The sequence below is a fragment of the Typopeltis vanoorti genome, chromosome 24 (assembly GCF_054136105.1).
Source record: "Typopeltis vanoorti isolate ZY-2024b chromosome 24, IOZ_Tvanoo_1.0, whole genome shotgun sequence".
Classification (NCBI taxonomy): Eukaryota; Metazoa; Arthropoda; class Arachnida; order Uropygi; family Thelyphonidae; genus Typopeltis; species Typopeltis vanoorti.
In genome coordinates this window covers 45,370,960-45,387,922 of record NC_143572.1, presented here as the reverse complement: position 1 = coordinate 45,387,922, position 16,963 = coordinate 45,370,960, and the positions used below count along the sequence as shown (strand labels likewise).

The window sequence follows — 16,963 nt, the reverse complement described above, 5'->3', positions numbered from 1 at the left end:
ACATATCTTTTGTATACAATTGAACATTGAAACACTTGCATTACAATGAACTTATTTAGATATGCAGTCATGTAGTAGCGATGGTAAAATACTATTAGGATATATACACACACACAGTAATCTATTGTTTATTGAAGGGTTACATAATTACTTGTATTTCAGATTGAAGTACAATTGCGTGGTGCTCTGCCAAAAGTTGATTAATTGAAGGGCTGTTGTTTTGAACATTAGATAAATGGTAGATTATTGTGTGTATATGTATATATATATATATATATATATATAAAAGCTTTAATGACTGTTACCGAGAGATAAAAAGATGACAAGATATATTTAAAAAAGATACTACTAGTTTACTAGTTTTGTTACATGAACATCCTCAGGTATCACAATCAAAGAAGTATATAAAAAATTACAGAGACTTAAAATTATAATAACAGAACAAGTATAAAAAGACAGTAGCGTGTTTGAAAAAAATGCAAGTATGAGTTCCAAACAAACGAATACTACGCACTGTCGCGAGTGAGCCAGTACTGAACAGAAGCAACGTGTGCATCAGAGAGATTGTAACTCAGGCTGTTGTTGATATGAGAGGAATCTAGAGAAATTTCCCTAGATTCAACAATCTTTCTTTTGAGTTCATCGTAGCACACATGGATGTTAGAAGTTTGAGTCCAGTTTACAATGTGCCGGCGGCTTTCCTCCCATCGCTATCCCCCACAAAAATGTGGTATTATTTCCACTTTAGCTCACCGAGCCAAATCATTACTTACAGAAGAAACAGAAATCGAAAATGAACTCCGTTTTCTTAAAAAAACGTTTATTAACAATGGTTTCTCTCCAAAGAAAATTGACAAATTTCTTTCCCCCAGGCACTCAACTACTTCTGAAGATCCCTCTTCCCCAAGAGCCTTCATCTCCTTGCCTTACATCAGCTCTCTTTCACCAAAACTGGCCAAGATTCTCAAGAAATTTAACTTCAAAACGTGCTTCACTATGCTTCCAAAACTTCGTTCATTATTTAGCAAACATAAACATCTTCCTACTCAGTTTCCAGGAGTACAAGATTTTGTGTGATTGTGGAAAGCCATGCTATGGACAGACTGCTAAATCCATCCTTCTACGTTTGGATGAACACCGTAGAGATATCTCCTATAACAGGACTAGAGCTAGCACTCTCTCTAGCCACGTTCTCTTTTCAGCTAACTCAGACGAAGGCCGCCAGCACATTGCAAACTGGACTCAAACTTCTAACATCCATGTGTGCTACGATGAACTCAAAAGAAAGATTGTTGAATCTAGGGAAATTTCTCTAGATTCCTCTCATATCAACAACAGCCTGAGTTACAATCTCTCTGATGCACACGTTGCTTCTGTTCAGTACTGGCTCACTCGCGACAGTGCGTAGTATTCGTTTGTTTGGAACTCATACTTGCATTTTTTTCAAACACGCTACTGTCTTTTTATACTTGTTCTGTTATTACAATTTTAAGTCTCTGTAATTTTTTATATACTTCTTTGATTGTGATACCTGAGGATGTTCATGTAATGAAACTAGTAAACTAGTAGTATCTTTTTTAAATATATCTTGTCATCTTTTTATCTCTCGGTAACAGTCATTAAAGCTTTTTTATAATATTCCAACCGAGTAAAAATGAATTTTGAAAATATAAATATATATATACATATATACACATATACACACACATATAATTCTTTGATACAGTTGAGGATAATATCCCAAAACTTTTGAAATACAAAGGCAATCATTATTCTTATTATTGTATAATCACCTCCATGGAGTCCAAAGACTAATTTATGATTTAAGCTATAGTGAAGTAGTGAGGCTTCAGCACTTTCTTTGAATAAATGTTCATATTTTTAATTTCAGCTGTGCAAGAGTTTGAAGTCATCTAATCAGAGCTTGCAGCTAGTGATGTCAGTTTCATATTGAGCCAGACCAGATTTATCTTTGGCAAGCTGAATATGGCTTTGATCTTCCCGTTTGACCAAAATAAGTTACAAGAATATGGAACTTGGTAAACACCAGATAGCAGTATTGGAGACAGTTTATCTTTAGGAGAAAGTAATAGATGATGATGGGTTTGAAGGTAGCAGTGAGTTTCTTCATAATCATTGTTACATACGCAGATATGTCTCTGATATAAGATAGGAATATTGTAGACCTCTTCTCCCCTTGTAGAATGTTAAGAGAAACTCTCAGTGAATTTTTTGTAATTCTTGGGTTATTAGAGACCCTTTAATAGAGCAGTTTACTTGGTTTAAAATCCATGTCAAAGAAATTTATTCTACCCTAAATACCAAGCATTTTATAATTCCATGTTTTAGAGATCAATAGTGCACAGATAGAGAGAGAGGGAGGGAGGTATAAGACTACCCATAAAAGTAATTTTGTGGTAGACTGAAATAGAGAGCACGCCATCATATTCCTGTTGATGAATATATACATAAAAAAGATATTACTCTGACGATTCATTTTTTAAACCAAATTTATTATCCAGGATGTAAATTATCAATTATATGTAGAGGCAATAGTAGTTCTGGCTCACTGCCATTCCAATTAGTAAAAACATGTATATTATTCTTCCAGCCTACTCAAATCATTCTGCAAGTACTGCATATCAGTTGCATTTCTGATTGCTCTATCTGTCTTTGCATCATCAGCATATAGCTGTATGTCACCTGTCAAATTCTTCCCAATGTCATTACTGTACAGATTGAATAACAATGGACCAAGGACTGATTCTTGAGGCATACCACTGGTTACCTTGAATGTTGCAGATTCACACCCTCCATATATCACTTCTTGATATCTATCAGTCAGCGTGTTCTTATCTGTGCCAATAGTTTATAATCCAATCCCATATTTTCAACTTAGGCAACAATATTCCATGCTATATTCTGTCGGAAGCCTTAGCAAAATCCAAAAGTATCATGCTGTATCCATTCCCCTTGTCTAACTTAGTGGTAACATTATTATAGAACATGAGCAAGTTACTATAGCATTACCTTCCCTTAGTAAACCCATGCTGTTCATTGCAAAGTAGCAGGGGTGAATTCTCCATGCTTGCTGTGCGAGCTAATTACTTGAGAAAGAAGCTATTTATTTGTTAATAAATGCATGCATTTATAAGCATTCCATTTAGGCTTTATTTTTGTAGACAGAAGACATCTTAAGCGTGCGCAGCAATAATTGAGCTTTGCATTGTGTGTGTATCAAAGGCCAATGCTTGCTCGTCTAGTCAAAGCTACCTTGGCTTGCTCAGTTGTGGGAGCTTCCAGGTCCCCGCAGCAGCACTGTGATTTCATGCGCATGCTTAGCCATTTCACGTTGTCTCACTCTGTTGCTTAAACACAGGCCATACGCAGTCAACGTAGCTCTAGCCAGTGAGCTTCAGCCAGCCTTTACAAGTGTGCATGTTGCTTGGGAAAATTAAGTTACAACCAACTTTTTATGACGATGTTATTGACCAGTTCATAAAGAAGAACCGTAGGGTAGAATTTGTATTCAAGTAGCTAAATTGAAAAAGATAGAATATCATTTGTAAAATAAATGTTGTATTTGTATGATTAAATGTACATAAATTTCTAAATATATAGTTTTAAATGGTCAGTAATTCATTATTCCGCTAATCAGACTTCAATCACACCTCTCACTCCCTGAATGATAACAAGAGCAAGCGTGAATTTCAAGACCAGCATTCTCCCCTGCAAAGTAGAGATTCTCTGTCAACCCATTTCTGAATTGTGAACCCTAACCAAGTTTTCCAAAATCTTCACCACCACCAATCCTGAGATACTGATTGGTCGATAGTTGAATTCATCGGCCTTTGCACCACCCTTGTGCAATGGGATTACCATAATCTGTCCGCTCCTGCAGAATCTTCCCCGTTCTGAGAATCAAATTATATAGCCTAGTCAAAGGAATAGCAAGTTAAGCTGAACACTGTTTTATCATCTGTGGTAACACCCCATCAGTCCCCATTGCTGAATTCTTATTCAGTTTGTGCAACAGCGCTTAATACCACCTCCTCATATACCTGAATTTCTCAATTCAGTGAAGAGGTAGCAGTAAGTTCAATGTTGCATACGCCAGGTTGATAGCTTTTAGCAAAATGGGCACTCATTAGTTGAACAACCTCTTCTGCATCTGTCACCCTCACACACCATCTGCATTCAGAAGCATTATTGTTTCATATTCTCTTGCAGCATATCAATAGAATTCTCGTGGGTTGTCTTTAGCTTATGAACCTCCTGCTTAATTAGATTGCACATCCATTTCACTCCTACTCTATGCATTCTTCATACTCTAGGAACAGAGTTTGAAGAATACATAGAGTTATTCTCTATGTATTCTTCAAATTCTGATATTGCATCATTTATATATTTTTTAAACACTTCCCACACACTGTCAATATCCTTCCCATCCAACAATGATATCATGGCACAGAACCCTACATACTCCTCAGATGGTTATAATTTCCTGCTTTGTAGTTCAGCATGTAACCTTTTCTGAATGGCATATTCAGAAACTTAGCCACTTCCCACAGTGAGCATGTGGAGATAATGAGCATGTGCCACTGAGTGGCACATGCTCACTGTCACCAAATGAGGCAGAATAGTCAATTTTTAAATGAAATCCTATTTATTCTATTTCATGAATTTCATAATGCACATAATGTTTTTATTCCAGATATCCAGTGTCGTTTTATATCAGCGGGATTAACTAGAAGAAATTGATCAGGCTGGGATCTTGAAGTGTTAGTAGATAGGAAGTTGAAGTTCAGGGCTATGTAGCAAAGATTGCAAACACAGCTCAAAAGATAACTGTAATGCTGAAACGAACTTTGACATGTAAAGCTAAGGATGTCATTTTGCCTCTCTACAAGGCCTTGATAAGATCTCACTTGGACTATTGTGAGTAGGTCTGGTCCCCTGGATTTAGTGTGATTCTGATACAGTAGAGAGAGAGCATTAAAAATGATATTAGGATTGTGGAATACTGATTATAAAAACAGATTGAGAATTTGTAGGCTGCAGACACTAGCAAACAGGAGAAAGATGGGTGCTATGATTGAGACTTACAAACTTCTGAAAGGGTCATACAGGATTTCAGTTGATGGCATTTTTCATTTTATGGAGGGTTGGGTAAGGACAAGAGAGAATCCTTGGATGCTGTCTTGTCCTTACCCCCACCCTCTGTGATTTTTCTCTCATAGGGTGTGTGACTGGAATGGACTGCCATGGGATGTTGTGTAAGTAGTGTGAATGAATTCAAATATGATAGCTGGTGTGTGTGGTATGTAGCCTCCCTCAATGAGTTTCTGACTCCTTGGACTCTATTGATGATAATAATATAGTATTGCAAAAAGAGATGATTTAGGATTGAAACCTTTTTAGACTTATGTGTCTCGGTGTGAAATGACATTCTTGCATTCCATTGTATCATATGCATTTCACTGCTCAATTGGATTCAAATTTCTGTTATTCTTTGTGTCATACTGATGATGTTTTACTGATAGCAGTTTCTGTAATATACAAAATGAGGGAACTAATACTAATAATCAGCGAATAGTGGATAACCATCGAGATAATCTGAACTACTGTGTCATAAGCCTGAAGCACTGTTGATGTTGAGTGGAACCCTAGTTTTATTGTTAGGCCACTGAAGTTTTTCATTAGAAGTAAACTTGTGAATGGGAAGCATTTTTTGAATCCTGCACAGTAATAATATACAGTAGTGTGTACATTAGAAGGAGATGAGTATTTGATGATGAAATTTTTAGAGATCCTTTTTCATCATTCAGAAATCATGATAGGGATGTTGGGGAGTATTATATCTAGGATGTAAAGGGGATTTATATGATTAGCTGGATAGTTTGATTCATTTTAAAAAAGTATTCCTGATGCCTTTCATTGCTTTAATTCATATATTACTTCCTGTTGGTCAAATAAATAATACATTTTCCACTGAATTTCTGTCATGAATTTTTTTTAGGTAGGAAATAAATTGCATTCCTTAGTGAGACCACCCCATTTGTAGGAGGTTTGTGAAGTGACATGGAAAATATATATAAAATAAATAACTCCATAGCCCATCTGCAGTACTAATGTACTGTAGGTTTTCCTTTTCACATAAAGTTATTGTACTTTTTGTGAAAGTTACTGGGGTACTTCGTCCAGATTTACATGTCCATCTTATAATGCTCTAATCATCAACTAGCATATCTTCTCTTTTCTTCGTTGCATACTTTGTTATCATCATTCACTGATTTTTATCTAATGTTTATAGTATTCTAGATGCTACCATTTCATAAAATTTTTGACATGCTTCCTGATATGCAAGATTATTTCTTATAAGAATTTCTAATTAAAGAACTCCATTGGCTTAAATCTAAGGATATATTTACACCCAACATTTAGTGTGTTTCAGCTTATGACAACTAGATCATTTGGATAGTCTTTCACCTTTGGATGTTTTTTTTGTATATTATAGTTGTCCCCAAAAGTATTTATGTAACTTATGTGCATTATCAATCAGTTGATTTTCTTTATTGGTTTTAATGCTAGAGTTTGTGGCTATACTAGACTAAGACATTTTAGTGAAGCCTCAGTATTCCTTTGTATGTAATAGTGCAATTGTTAAACTTAATATTAACTGGTATTAACCTATATTAATAGTAGGTTTAATGTTAAATCCTAATGAAACGAAAAGTATTAAATGTTAAGTGTTACACCTGTTGAGTAATAGTTATTGATAAATAATTATTACTCAGTACATGTTGCTAATTACTTAAATCTATAATATGAATTTGCAAACCATCTAACCTTATCATGGATGCAGTGAAGCAGAAAATGTAATGGAGTTCTCTCATTTGTACCTCTAACCACAGTCGGTACGGTAAGGGGGCAGAAAAGCTCTGATAAACATCTAGAACAAAAAATGATATTACAGTTTATATCTTAACCACAAGAAAGAGCATATCTTAAAACTCTTTAACCCCAATGTTTCATCAAATTGTAAAAGTTGTTCTTTTCTTTTAGAACAGGGGTCTCCAAACTACGGCCCATGGGTCAGATGTGGCTCGTGATATGATTTTATCTGGCCCACCAATTGGACTAATTTTTTGAAAAGAATCCGCAAAAAAAAACACGGGGTGTTGATAGATTTCAAATGCATTAATTAAAATTGTGTTCAAAATATATTGTCAAATAGCAAAAAGTAACCGTAATCCAAGTTACAGTCTTTCTGACTGTAAAAGGTCAGATAAAATGGACTAACGAAGAAAAAAAATTTAAAAGAATTCAAAATGAAATAAAAAAGTTACATCCGAATAAACTTTTTTATCAACAAAAAAAATTTATGTTGCAAGAAATAAGAACACTTAAAAAAAGTCTGTAAAAATACAGTTAAAATGAACTAACGAGCAAAAAACGAAATAAAAAAAATTTCCCAATCTCTATTCATTGACAAAAAACTCGAAGTTATACAAAATTAAAAAAAGTTACATGTAAATTGTCGGTGTATATTCAGTTGAAAACTAATGACTAGCAAAAATTTAAACAAATTATTTCCCGAATGGAAAAAAATGAATTCGGCTATTTCAAAAAAAAAGTATTAGTTCGCACATAGAAATTGTCGTGATAAAATTTTTTTTGGTAATTTTTTGAAATAAATAAAAAATAAATAAAATTTTTAAATAAAAAAATTTTTTTTTTTCTTTTTTTTTGGATATTTCAGGTAAGTTGTTAACTGAAATAACCAAATTATTACATTGCATTACTTGCAATGGTGCAATGTAATACTCAATTTGTAATTGCATAAATGATGTATATTTAAAGGTGCGTATTCACTTATTCACATATTTGCTCGTATGGAGTTCTCGTGATTTTAAAAATTTTGTAATTATTTATGAATTTATTCTCATTTATAGGGTTAACAACATTTGAAATCGCTACTTGTAATTAGCACTTCGAAATTTGAACCTGAGTTTAATAAGATTTTAAAAACACAAACACAGTTACATCATTCACATTAATGGTTTTATTATAATTTGTGATAAAAATATGAGAATTTGCTGATAGTGTTCATTGTCATTAATATACGATAATTCAATCTCACATACTCTGTAATCAGTTTTTATCTGCTTTCAATAAAAATCATATATCTAGTTCTAGGGTTTTTTATTGCTACAGCCCACTGAACAGTGCTGAAGTACCCAATGTGGTCCTCACGGCTAAAAGTTTGGAGACCACTGTTTTAGAATATACAAGAAGACTTGTCAGAGGTTTTCAAGTCCTTCATGGGGATTATAACTTCTCAGCACACTCTCGTAATTATCAATGGAATATACCTAGATACCAATACAGGATACTTAAGGAGGGCAGTATTGTGTTAAATATATAAACAGCTCATAGCCAAAAAAAAAAAAAAAAGTATAGTGAGCTGTCTGACTGAGCTTAATTTTGTGTTGGATTGCAGAAATAGCATGATAAATCGTCATAAGTGCAGTGATCATTGCTCCTTATTTTTGTTCTTGGCTCTTTAAAATTTATCTTTGATCTTTATTTTTTTTTTGCCTTTTTTATTTTTTGCCTGTTTGAGAATGATCTTCTATTGACCCATTTAATTTTTAAATAATTTGTTTCACTTCTGATGACTAGTTTATAGAATTAAGCAGGTGGTGTATAGAACAGACCCCTCCCCCTTCCATCTACAACAAATCATGATTCCTCCACCATTAAATCAAAAGGGAAAAAGTGAAACTCTAAAATAAACATGCTGGTTTACAAATAACAAAAAAACCAAACAGACACATTTGTGCACTCACTGGAAACTACTACTTGGTTAGTGCTATTCTCTTTATCAAAGAACAAGCATTGTCTTGATCTATAATCTCGACATTTGCACCTTTTTTTGTCTTGTTGAAGATGTTTTCCATCGTATGTTTTGGCATTTGTTTCAGTGTTGTACCAAAACTAAATTTCGTCACAAGTAATAATTATCAAAAACAGCAAATTATGAAGAGAGATCAGAAAAAATTTCAAGCCACTGCTTTTGATTTTCACTTAAAATTCACAGCACTATCTTTGCAGAAATGTTTCCTTACTATTTGTCTGTCTAAATTTAATTCTTCTGCCATTAACCATACACTAATCATCTGTCAGATTGAACTAATTACTGCACCTTTTCCATATTTTCACATATTCAATGAGTCTGTGGTTACCCAGTCCTTTCATCATCTGCCATATTTGTTCTTCTTTAAACTTCTTATTTCACCCAGATACACTACACTTCTTTTCATTGCACCATCATCATTGTATACCACTTAACATGACTTAACATGTCTCAAGTTTCATTTGAACTTTTGCCCAACTTTTAACATAACTTGGTGTTAATCTGCTGTTCCAAAATTCTGTTCACTCATTTTACCACTGACAGCAACAAACAAACACACACATATGCAGATGTGATTGTTTTGATATGAATCAAGGCAATAACACAGACATGTCCAAACATGCACATTCTCATGGTTCTGTCTGACTTGCCATATGCACAAATGCACATAACCATTCCGAGAATTTTTCATTCCTTGTTGATATATATTTCATTATCTATATATGCATCACATTGTTGATTATGTTGTGATTCGTATCCAATTTTTTCCTTACATGTTAGACTAAGAAGTGGCCTGTCACAGTCAAATAACTTGTCCTCTGAAACCTAATTAATGCTCTGATCAGGTGGTTATTCCTATTTGCTTAGTGTATTATTGCTTCTAGTTGGTATTTTCTTCTGACCAGTTTGCCTGTTTAGTGGGATGAAAAACCTGAGTTTCCAGGGGGGGAAGGGGCTTTCTACATCCATATGAGACCAGCTAACTTACCTTCTTGAGAAGACTGAAAACTGATTGAGCTATGAAGACTCTTCCACATAGATAATGAATAACAGTGGAGATAACATGTACCTTTGTTTTACTCCTGATTTAAATCAGACCGTCTTCCTATACATCCATTTTAATTCTAACTTAAAACTTAACTGTTAGCTATATATTTTGCTTTGCACAGTGTCCCACTCGACACCATATATTATTATTATTATATGACACCTCCAGGGAGTCCAAGGATTCATTGAGGGAGGGCACTACTCGACAACTCTGTCTACTCTACAGCGCATTCTCACTGCAACTACACCAACGCCATCTGCCACCCACCACTAGTATTTCCACAGACAATCATCAAACATCCATGCCCATGGCTGGATTTGAACCCGCAGTCTTTTGGCTGGAGAGCAGATATGCTAACCACTCGGCCAACCAGGCCAGCATATATAATTGTAACATTTTGAACAACTTTTTTCCTGGCACCTTATGTATATTTACCTGATCAACAAAACTTGAATACATGGCCTAGTTATGTCCCCATGATTTTCTGACTGTTTGTCTTCAAGTAAAAATTGATTTTGATAAATAAGCTGGGTTTACCCTATTTGGTGAGCCCAGCTTATTCTTCTCCAAGTTTCTCTTTCACTTTTTTTTTTTTTTCCCAGAACACTCAGCATGGAAATTATTTTGTAAATCTCAAATTTAATTTTATTTCCTTTATTTATATATATATTTACATTTATATACATTTATATACATATATATATATATATATATATATATACACATTTATATATATATATATAAATGGATGCTCTGAGTATTCTACTTATAGTATTTATGTTCTGAGCAGGCTTTCTAAATTACCAGTGCAGCCATTGTAAAGCTGTTACAGCTCTCATATTTCAGTATTCCTGCATATACTCCAGCTGCCTTTCTGCATTTCAATTTTCTGATGTTTTCTTCCTACCTTAACTGATATGTAATATTGCAATTCTGCCTTGAAATATATTTTTTTTTACCATTTTTTTGTTTCATTTAACAAGCTTTCAAAGTAATTGCAAAAAATGCAGAAGTGAATTCCAGGATATCCTTATCTTCAATTTTATGTATGAAGTTAATACTTAATGGACTGCTAACAAGTCAGTGGTTAGTTCTAAGGACTAACTTTTTACCATGGATATCAGTTTTAGAACATATTCCAAGAAAAAAAAAACAAAATCAGCTGTGTGCTTGTTAGAGATATGTGACATATTTGTAATATAAGAATGTAGATTAGTTGGATTGGGGTGTTTAAAATTACTGGAGAATAGCACTAATGTCATTAGGCGTGAATATTTTATGTCTATCAGATGTGTCTATTTCCTCAGGTTCTTGTACCAAACATACTTTTTTGTATACATTATAGAAAACATTTGAATTAAAATTTGTATAAAAGTGAATCATATGTATATGATGAATACTACTATCGGGCAGCAGTGGTGTTTATTGGTTGTTGTCCAACAAGGTTGTTAATTTCTGTTAAACTTTTTTCATATGTTTATATTATATCATTAGATTTAATATTATATTTGCTATTTTAATTATTTCTCATATTCTTATTTTTATTCTTTAGGAATGATGCATATGAATGGTAGAATGATTGAAAGGCATGTTTTGCATCATATTTGTTATTGATATTGGTGATCAGTATAAGATGACAGATGTACGAGCAGAAATTCTTGCAGCTAGTCGATCTCGTACAGGTTGGCTTGAGGACACATCTCAAGGTTCAGAGTGCAAGCCTTTTATCAGCAAAGTTAGATCCACATTTGAAGAAAAGATACAAGAAAAAGGTGATGTGACTGCCAGCAGTAAAAAGTCTGAGCCTGGAAGAAGACTAGGGACAAAAGTTAGCACTATAGCTAATTTATTTCAGTCCCTTTCTCCACAGAAGTCTGATGTGTATAGCACTAAATATGGAGGCATTCATTTCAGTTTTTCTAGGGCACAAAATAAACAGAATGAAGATGAAAACGATGATCATGTGGATCAGGAAAAACCGGAAAAAGAAAACGGTAGTGACTCTGAAGTATATGCATCAAACAGTGAGAATCATTTAACACGGTTTAATACAGCGCGTGCAATGTTCGAAAGACTTGAAGAAGAAAATAGGCGGTCTTATGGTGGTTTTAAGCAACAAGAATCTTGTGGAAGCCAACAATTCAATTTTTCTAGTTTTTCTAGTAAGATTTCATTAACACAAAGTCCAAGAACATTAAGTATATGTGCCTTTCCATCAACTGTACATAAATCATCTCCTCAGCCTGTAGATGACAGTGGACTTGGATCAGAATCATTTCACTTTGAAGATGTAGAAAGAAGTGCGAATATCAAAGTAGATGAAGAGGGTGCTTCTACATCTCCTAGTCCTCTTTCTCCACGCACTATAGATTTCATTCCTAATATTGATGAACTAAATACAAATTATAATGCAAAAGAGAGTGATACAAGTAAGGCATCCTTAGATTTGGAATTAGATGAAACATCTCCCAATGTCAGTACATGCTCTAGTGATTTTGATTATAATCAGAATACTAATACCACTAAGATTAATGAATGTTTCAATATTTCTGCTTTTGCAAGTACCGATTCTTCCTCAGAATACAATGCAACAATGGTACGTCCAGAAAACAGATATAGTATCACCCCAAGTGAACCATATGCCATACCCCAGCTCTCTACTACTACTATTACTACTGCCTTAAAGGACATTTGTACAACTTCTTCCAGTGGTGTTTTAAGAGCCAGTAGAGATGATCCTGTGCATTACATTCAGTCCAGTTCATTGTATCATGATAAATCTAAATATGCAGGTTGGTTTTATATAATTTCAACTAAAAATTGTTTAATTTTAAGATTATTTATTGATACTAACTTCAAGATATTTAAAAATATCTTGAAGTTGTGTATTGAGTGTTATGTTTGAAAAAATACTTTGATCCTCTGAACCTTTAGCTATTTATCGTGTTTACTCCATTAATGGCATGGAATTACAGTAAATGCTACAATACATAAGTTATATATATATATATATATCTAAAGAGTAATTTTGTTGAATGAAATGAAGGATGAAGATTGGTTTGTACTTGAATGGATCTAGGGGGGAGGTTCTGAAGAAAGAGTAGGTCAGTGAGAAAGCTGTATAACTGAGAGAAGAACTCCACATAGCCTTTAAAGGAATGCAAAGAATTGACCAGGGCTTTTGACCTAATGTCCAATCCTCACCTACTTGTGGTACACCCTGTTGGGTATCTACCTGATACTGAACGAACGAGGATGGGCTGGCAATTTGGGATTTAGTTGACCAAATTGTATTCTTATTGGCTTAAACCAATACACAACATGACAAAATTTCATGCCAGCTGGGGGGGGGGTCGCCTGTTTAAACAAGGCCCCCGTTGTTTACGCCAGGTAACCAGGGCAAACAGTGAAAAGTCAGCTACTGGAACAAATCTGAAAGCACACCCCAACTCAACATCGCCAGAGTGAAAGATTGGTGCTATCAACATAAGAAGCCTGAATGGCAAAGAAATGGAACTAGCTGAGGAATTAGATAAGTACCAAATCAACATAATAGGGTGATTGAAACAAAAAAGACAAAAACTGGTGAGATCTTTCTGAGCAATAAATACAAAATGTTATATTCAGGCAATGACAATCAAGGAAAAGAAGGAGTAACCATAGTATTCAACACAAAATACGAGGCTAATCTTCTTGAATGGCAGGCAGTGTCAAGTAGAGTGATGTGGGCAAATATCAGAATGGGACAATGAGACTTATTTGTGCCTTTGGTCCCACAGAAGGCTCTACTAAGGTAGAAGTGGAGGAATTTTTTGATGCTTTAGAAAAAGCAACTGACACAACGAAAAAGAAAAAGTTGGTCCTTGTTGGAGATCTAAATAGCAGAGTAGGAAATGATTGTCAGACATACAAAAATATTTTGGAAAAATTTGGAGAAAAGAGCAAAGCTAATAATAATGGCAAATACCTGTTGGATTTCTGCTCAGGACATGGACTGGTTATTACTAACACCATGTTCCAACATAAAAATGTGCACATATTCACATGGAGAGAAGAAGCAAGGAATAAGAAAAGTCTCATTGACTATGTTATTGTTGATGTTTTCTCCCTGGTGCAGGACACCAGAGTGTACAGAGGATTTGAATTTGGAAGTGATCACTATTTAGTCTTGAGCAAGATAAAATTGAATTTCATATTGAAAAGAATAATATATAAGAAAGTTTTAAAGCGAATAAAAGTTGAGCAGCTCTCATGTGTGAACTGTAGACTAAAATACACAAAGATTATTGAAGAAAAAATGAAAGAGTTTGAGAACAGGAACCTAACCTTGGAGATTCAGTGGCAAGCCTTGAAGAAAACCCTGATTGATTCAGCCAGAGAGGCATGTGGTGAGGTAGTCTGCAAAGATAGAAAAATCAGAACTCCATGGTGGACACAGGAAGTTAAAGAGGCAGTGAAGAAAAGAAGAAAGCATATTAAAAGTTCCTGGCAAATAAGTCACCTTTTGCTCTTAGAGAATACAGAGACAAATGTAAGAAAGTGAAACACTGTGTAAAACTAGCTAAACAAAAGTCATGGGAGTACTTTGGCAAGAACATAGAAAATAAATATCAAGAAGGTGGTAAGATATTTTGGAGGTTGTTGAAGAAGTTTAGAAATGGAGGAAAGAGTGCTGTAAAAGGAGTTAGAGATGATAATGGTGACATGAAAACAGGAGAAAAAGATATCCTTGAAGTATGGAGTAATTACTTTGAAAAATTGCTAAATGAAACAAGCAGTGATAGCACAGTGGTAAAAAACACTCAACAGGCATACAGTCAGGAATACATATCCATACTTGAAGTAGAAAAAGCCATCAAAGGCTTGAAGTGTGGAAAGGCAGTAGGAGTAGATGATATTTGACCAGAAATGCTGAGGTATGGTGGTATAAAAGTCTGACAGTGGCTGCACTGCATAGTTCAGAAAGCATGGACAGAGCTACGAATTCCCGATGATTGGATTAGAGCTCTAATAGTATGCATATATAAAAAAGGGAAATAAAACTGAATGTGAGAATTACAGAGGTATTTCCCTATTGAGTGTTCCTGGCAAGATCTATGCAAGTATACTTGAGAAACGGTTGAGAAGATTTGTGGTAGAAAAGCTTGTGAAGAACAAGCTGGATTCAGGCCAAATAGAGGCTGTCAGGATCAGATCTTCACTTTAAGACAAATAGTTGAGAAAGCATGGGAATATAACAAAGATATATATTTAAGTTTTGTTGATCTGGACAAGGCATATGACAAGGTGCCAAGAGAGAAGCTATTCAATACGCTACAGTTATATGGTGTCAATGGGACATTATGTCAAGCAATATTTAGTCTTTATTTGAGTTGTAAGTCTGCAGTTAGAATTGAAGGAAGTACTGGAAGATGGTTTAATGTTAAATCTGCTGTGAGACAAGGATGTACATTATCCCCTCTGTTATTCGTTATCTATATGGATCACATTATGAAGGAAAGTGTTATTAAACATGATATCAGAATTGGAGATGTCAGTGTCAGCTCTTTGCTTTATGTGGACGATGTTATACTTCTAAATAAATCCGCTACAAGTTTGCAAGAGTCCTTGACTAAATTGAATAACTGTTGTAATAGATATGGTATGATGGTCAGCATTAAAAAGACAAAGACAATGAAAATAGGTAGAATTGTTGAAAATGTCAACTGTGTTGTGAAAGGGGAACCTGTGGAACAAGTAAAACATTTCAACTACTTAGGCACGATTTTTAGTGAAGATGGTAAATTAAATATGGAAATAGACAGCAGAATCAACAAAGCTAGTATGGTAGGAAGTCAATTGAATAAATTCATATGGAATAAGGGAGAAATTAGTCGGAACACTAAATCAGCTGTATAAAGATTGTGTTCAAACCAGTTTTAACATTGGATCTGAGAGCTGGGTCAGAAATAAAACACTTGACCAAAGACTAGAGACCGCAGATATGAGAGTCCTGAGAAAGATTATAGGCATGAACAGATGGCATCAATGGCAATATCATATTAAAAATGAGGATATTAGGAAAGAACTTGACATTGTCAGCATCCAGGAATGCGTTAGCAGAGCTAATCTCAGGTAGTATGGTCACTTAAATAGAATGGGCAAGGAGAGATTAGCAAAACAAGTGTTCTCTGCCAGGTTGGCAGGAAAACAACCCAGAGGAAGACCAAGATATAGGTGGATTGATACGGTACAAAGTGCCTTAGATGATAGAAATATAAGATCTGATAATGTTGGAGTCTTGATAAGTAACAGACTGATTTGGAGGAAAATTGTAGATAGGGAGTTAGTAATGATGTAAATTTTTCATGTAATACTATCATATCCTTTACACCCTCTTGAGGGTACATGTCAGGAATTTGATGATGGTGATGGTCACCCCCATTGAATTCAATGATTTGAATTATCAAGGAAACTAGATATTGTTCCCCCTTATGCCAAAACAATATGTACATTTTACTACTTTTGTTGTTTAGGCATTACACACTTTTGTGAAATTTAACTTTGTGTTATTTCCCATGGCAACGTCACTACACATTTGCCATTCTGGCACAACATAGATTGTTTGAAATTCAACTGAAAACTATTAGGGTGGAAACATGATGGGTACAAGAACTATTGAGAAGAATAACTGTGAAATGGTGAATATTGATGACATTATGGAGGTGATGAACTCAAATATAGTAGGTTTGGATTTTTCTTATGGGGCCAGATATGATTCAAGAAGTGAATTGTGTGAGGAGGAGAAAACTGAATATTAAATTGCAGGTTGCTGATTTGATCCAAATGGATATAAAGGATTCCTGAATATGTATAAACTGGGTGATCAGTTGTTATGCTCATTTACTAATGTTAAAGTATAAGGAACAGGGAAAGGGAGAGGAGTTGTCTTGGTGAGTACATTGCAAACAAAAATTTCTGACATTAGTTGATTATATAGCGACACTTTCAATGTG

General features: G+C 34.5%; 1 protein-coding gene across 1 annotated transcript in view; it reads left to right on the top strand.

Moving 5' to 3' along the window:
* The window catches only part of LOC150093146 (uncharacterized), a 339,961-nt gene that overhangs the window by 11,422 nt on the left and 311,576 nt on the right, over positions 1–16,963 (top strand). The window contains exon 3 of the mRNA XM_090414162.1: positions 11,521–12,760. Coding sequence (XP_090270288.1) covers positions 11,557–12,760 — 1,204 coding nt within the window. The 5' untranslated portion in view covers positions 11,521–11,556. The remainder of the gene's footprint in view (positions 1–11,520; positions 12,761–16,963) is intronic.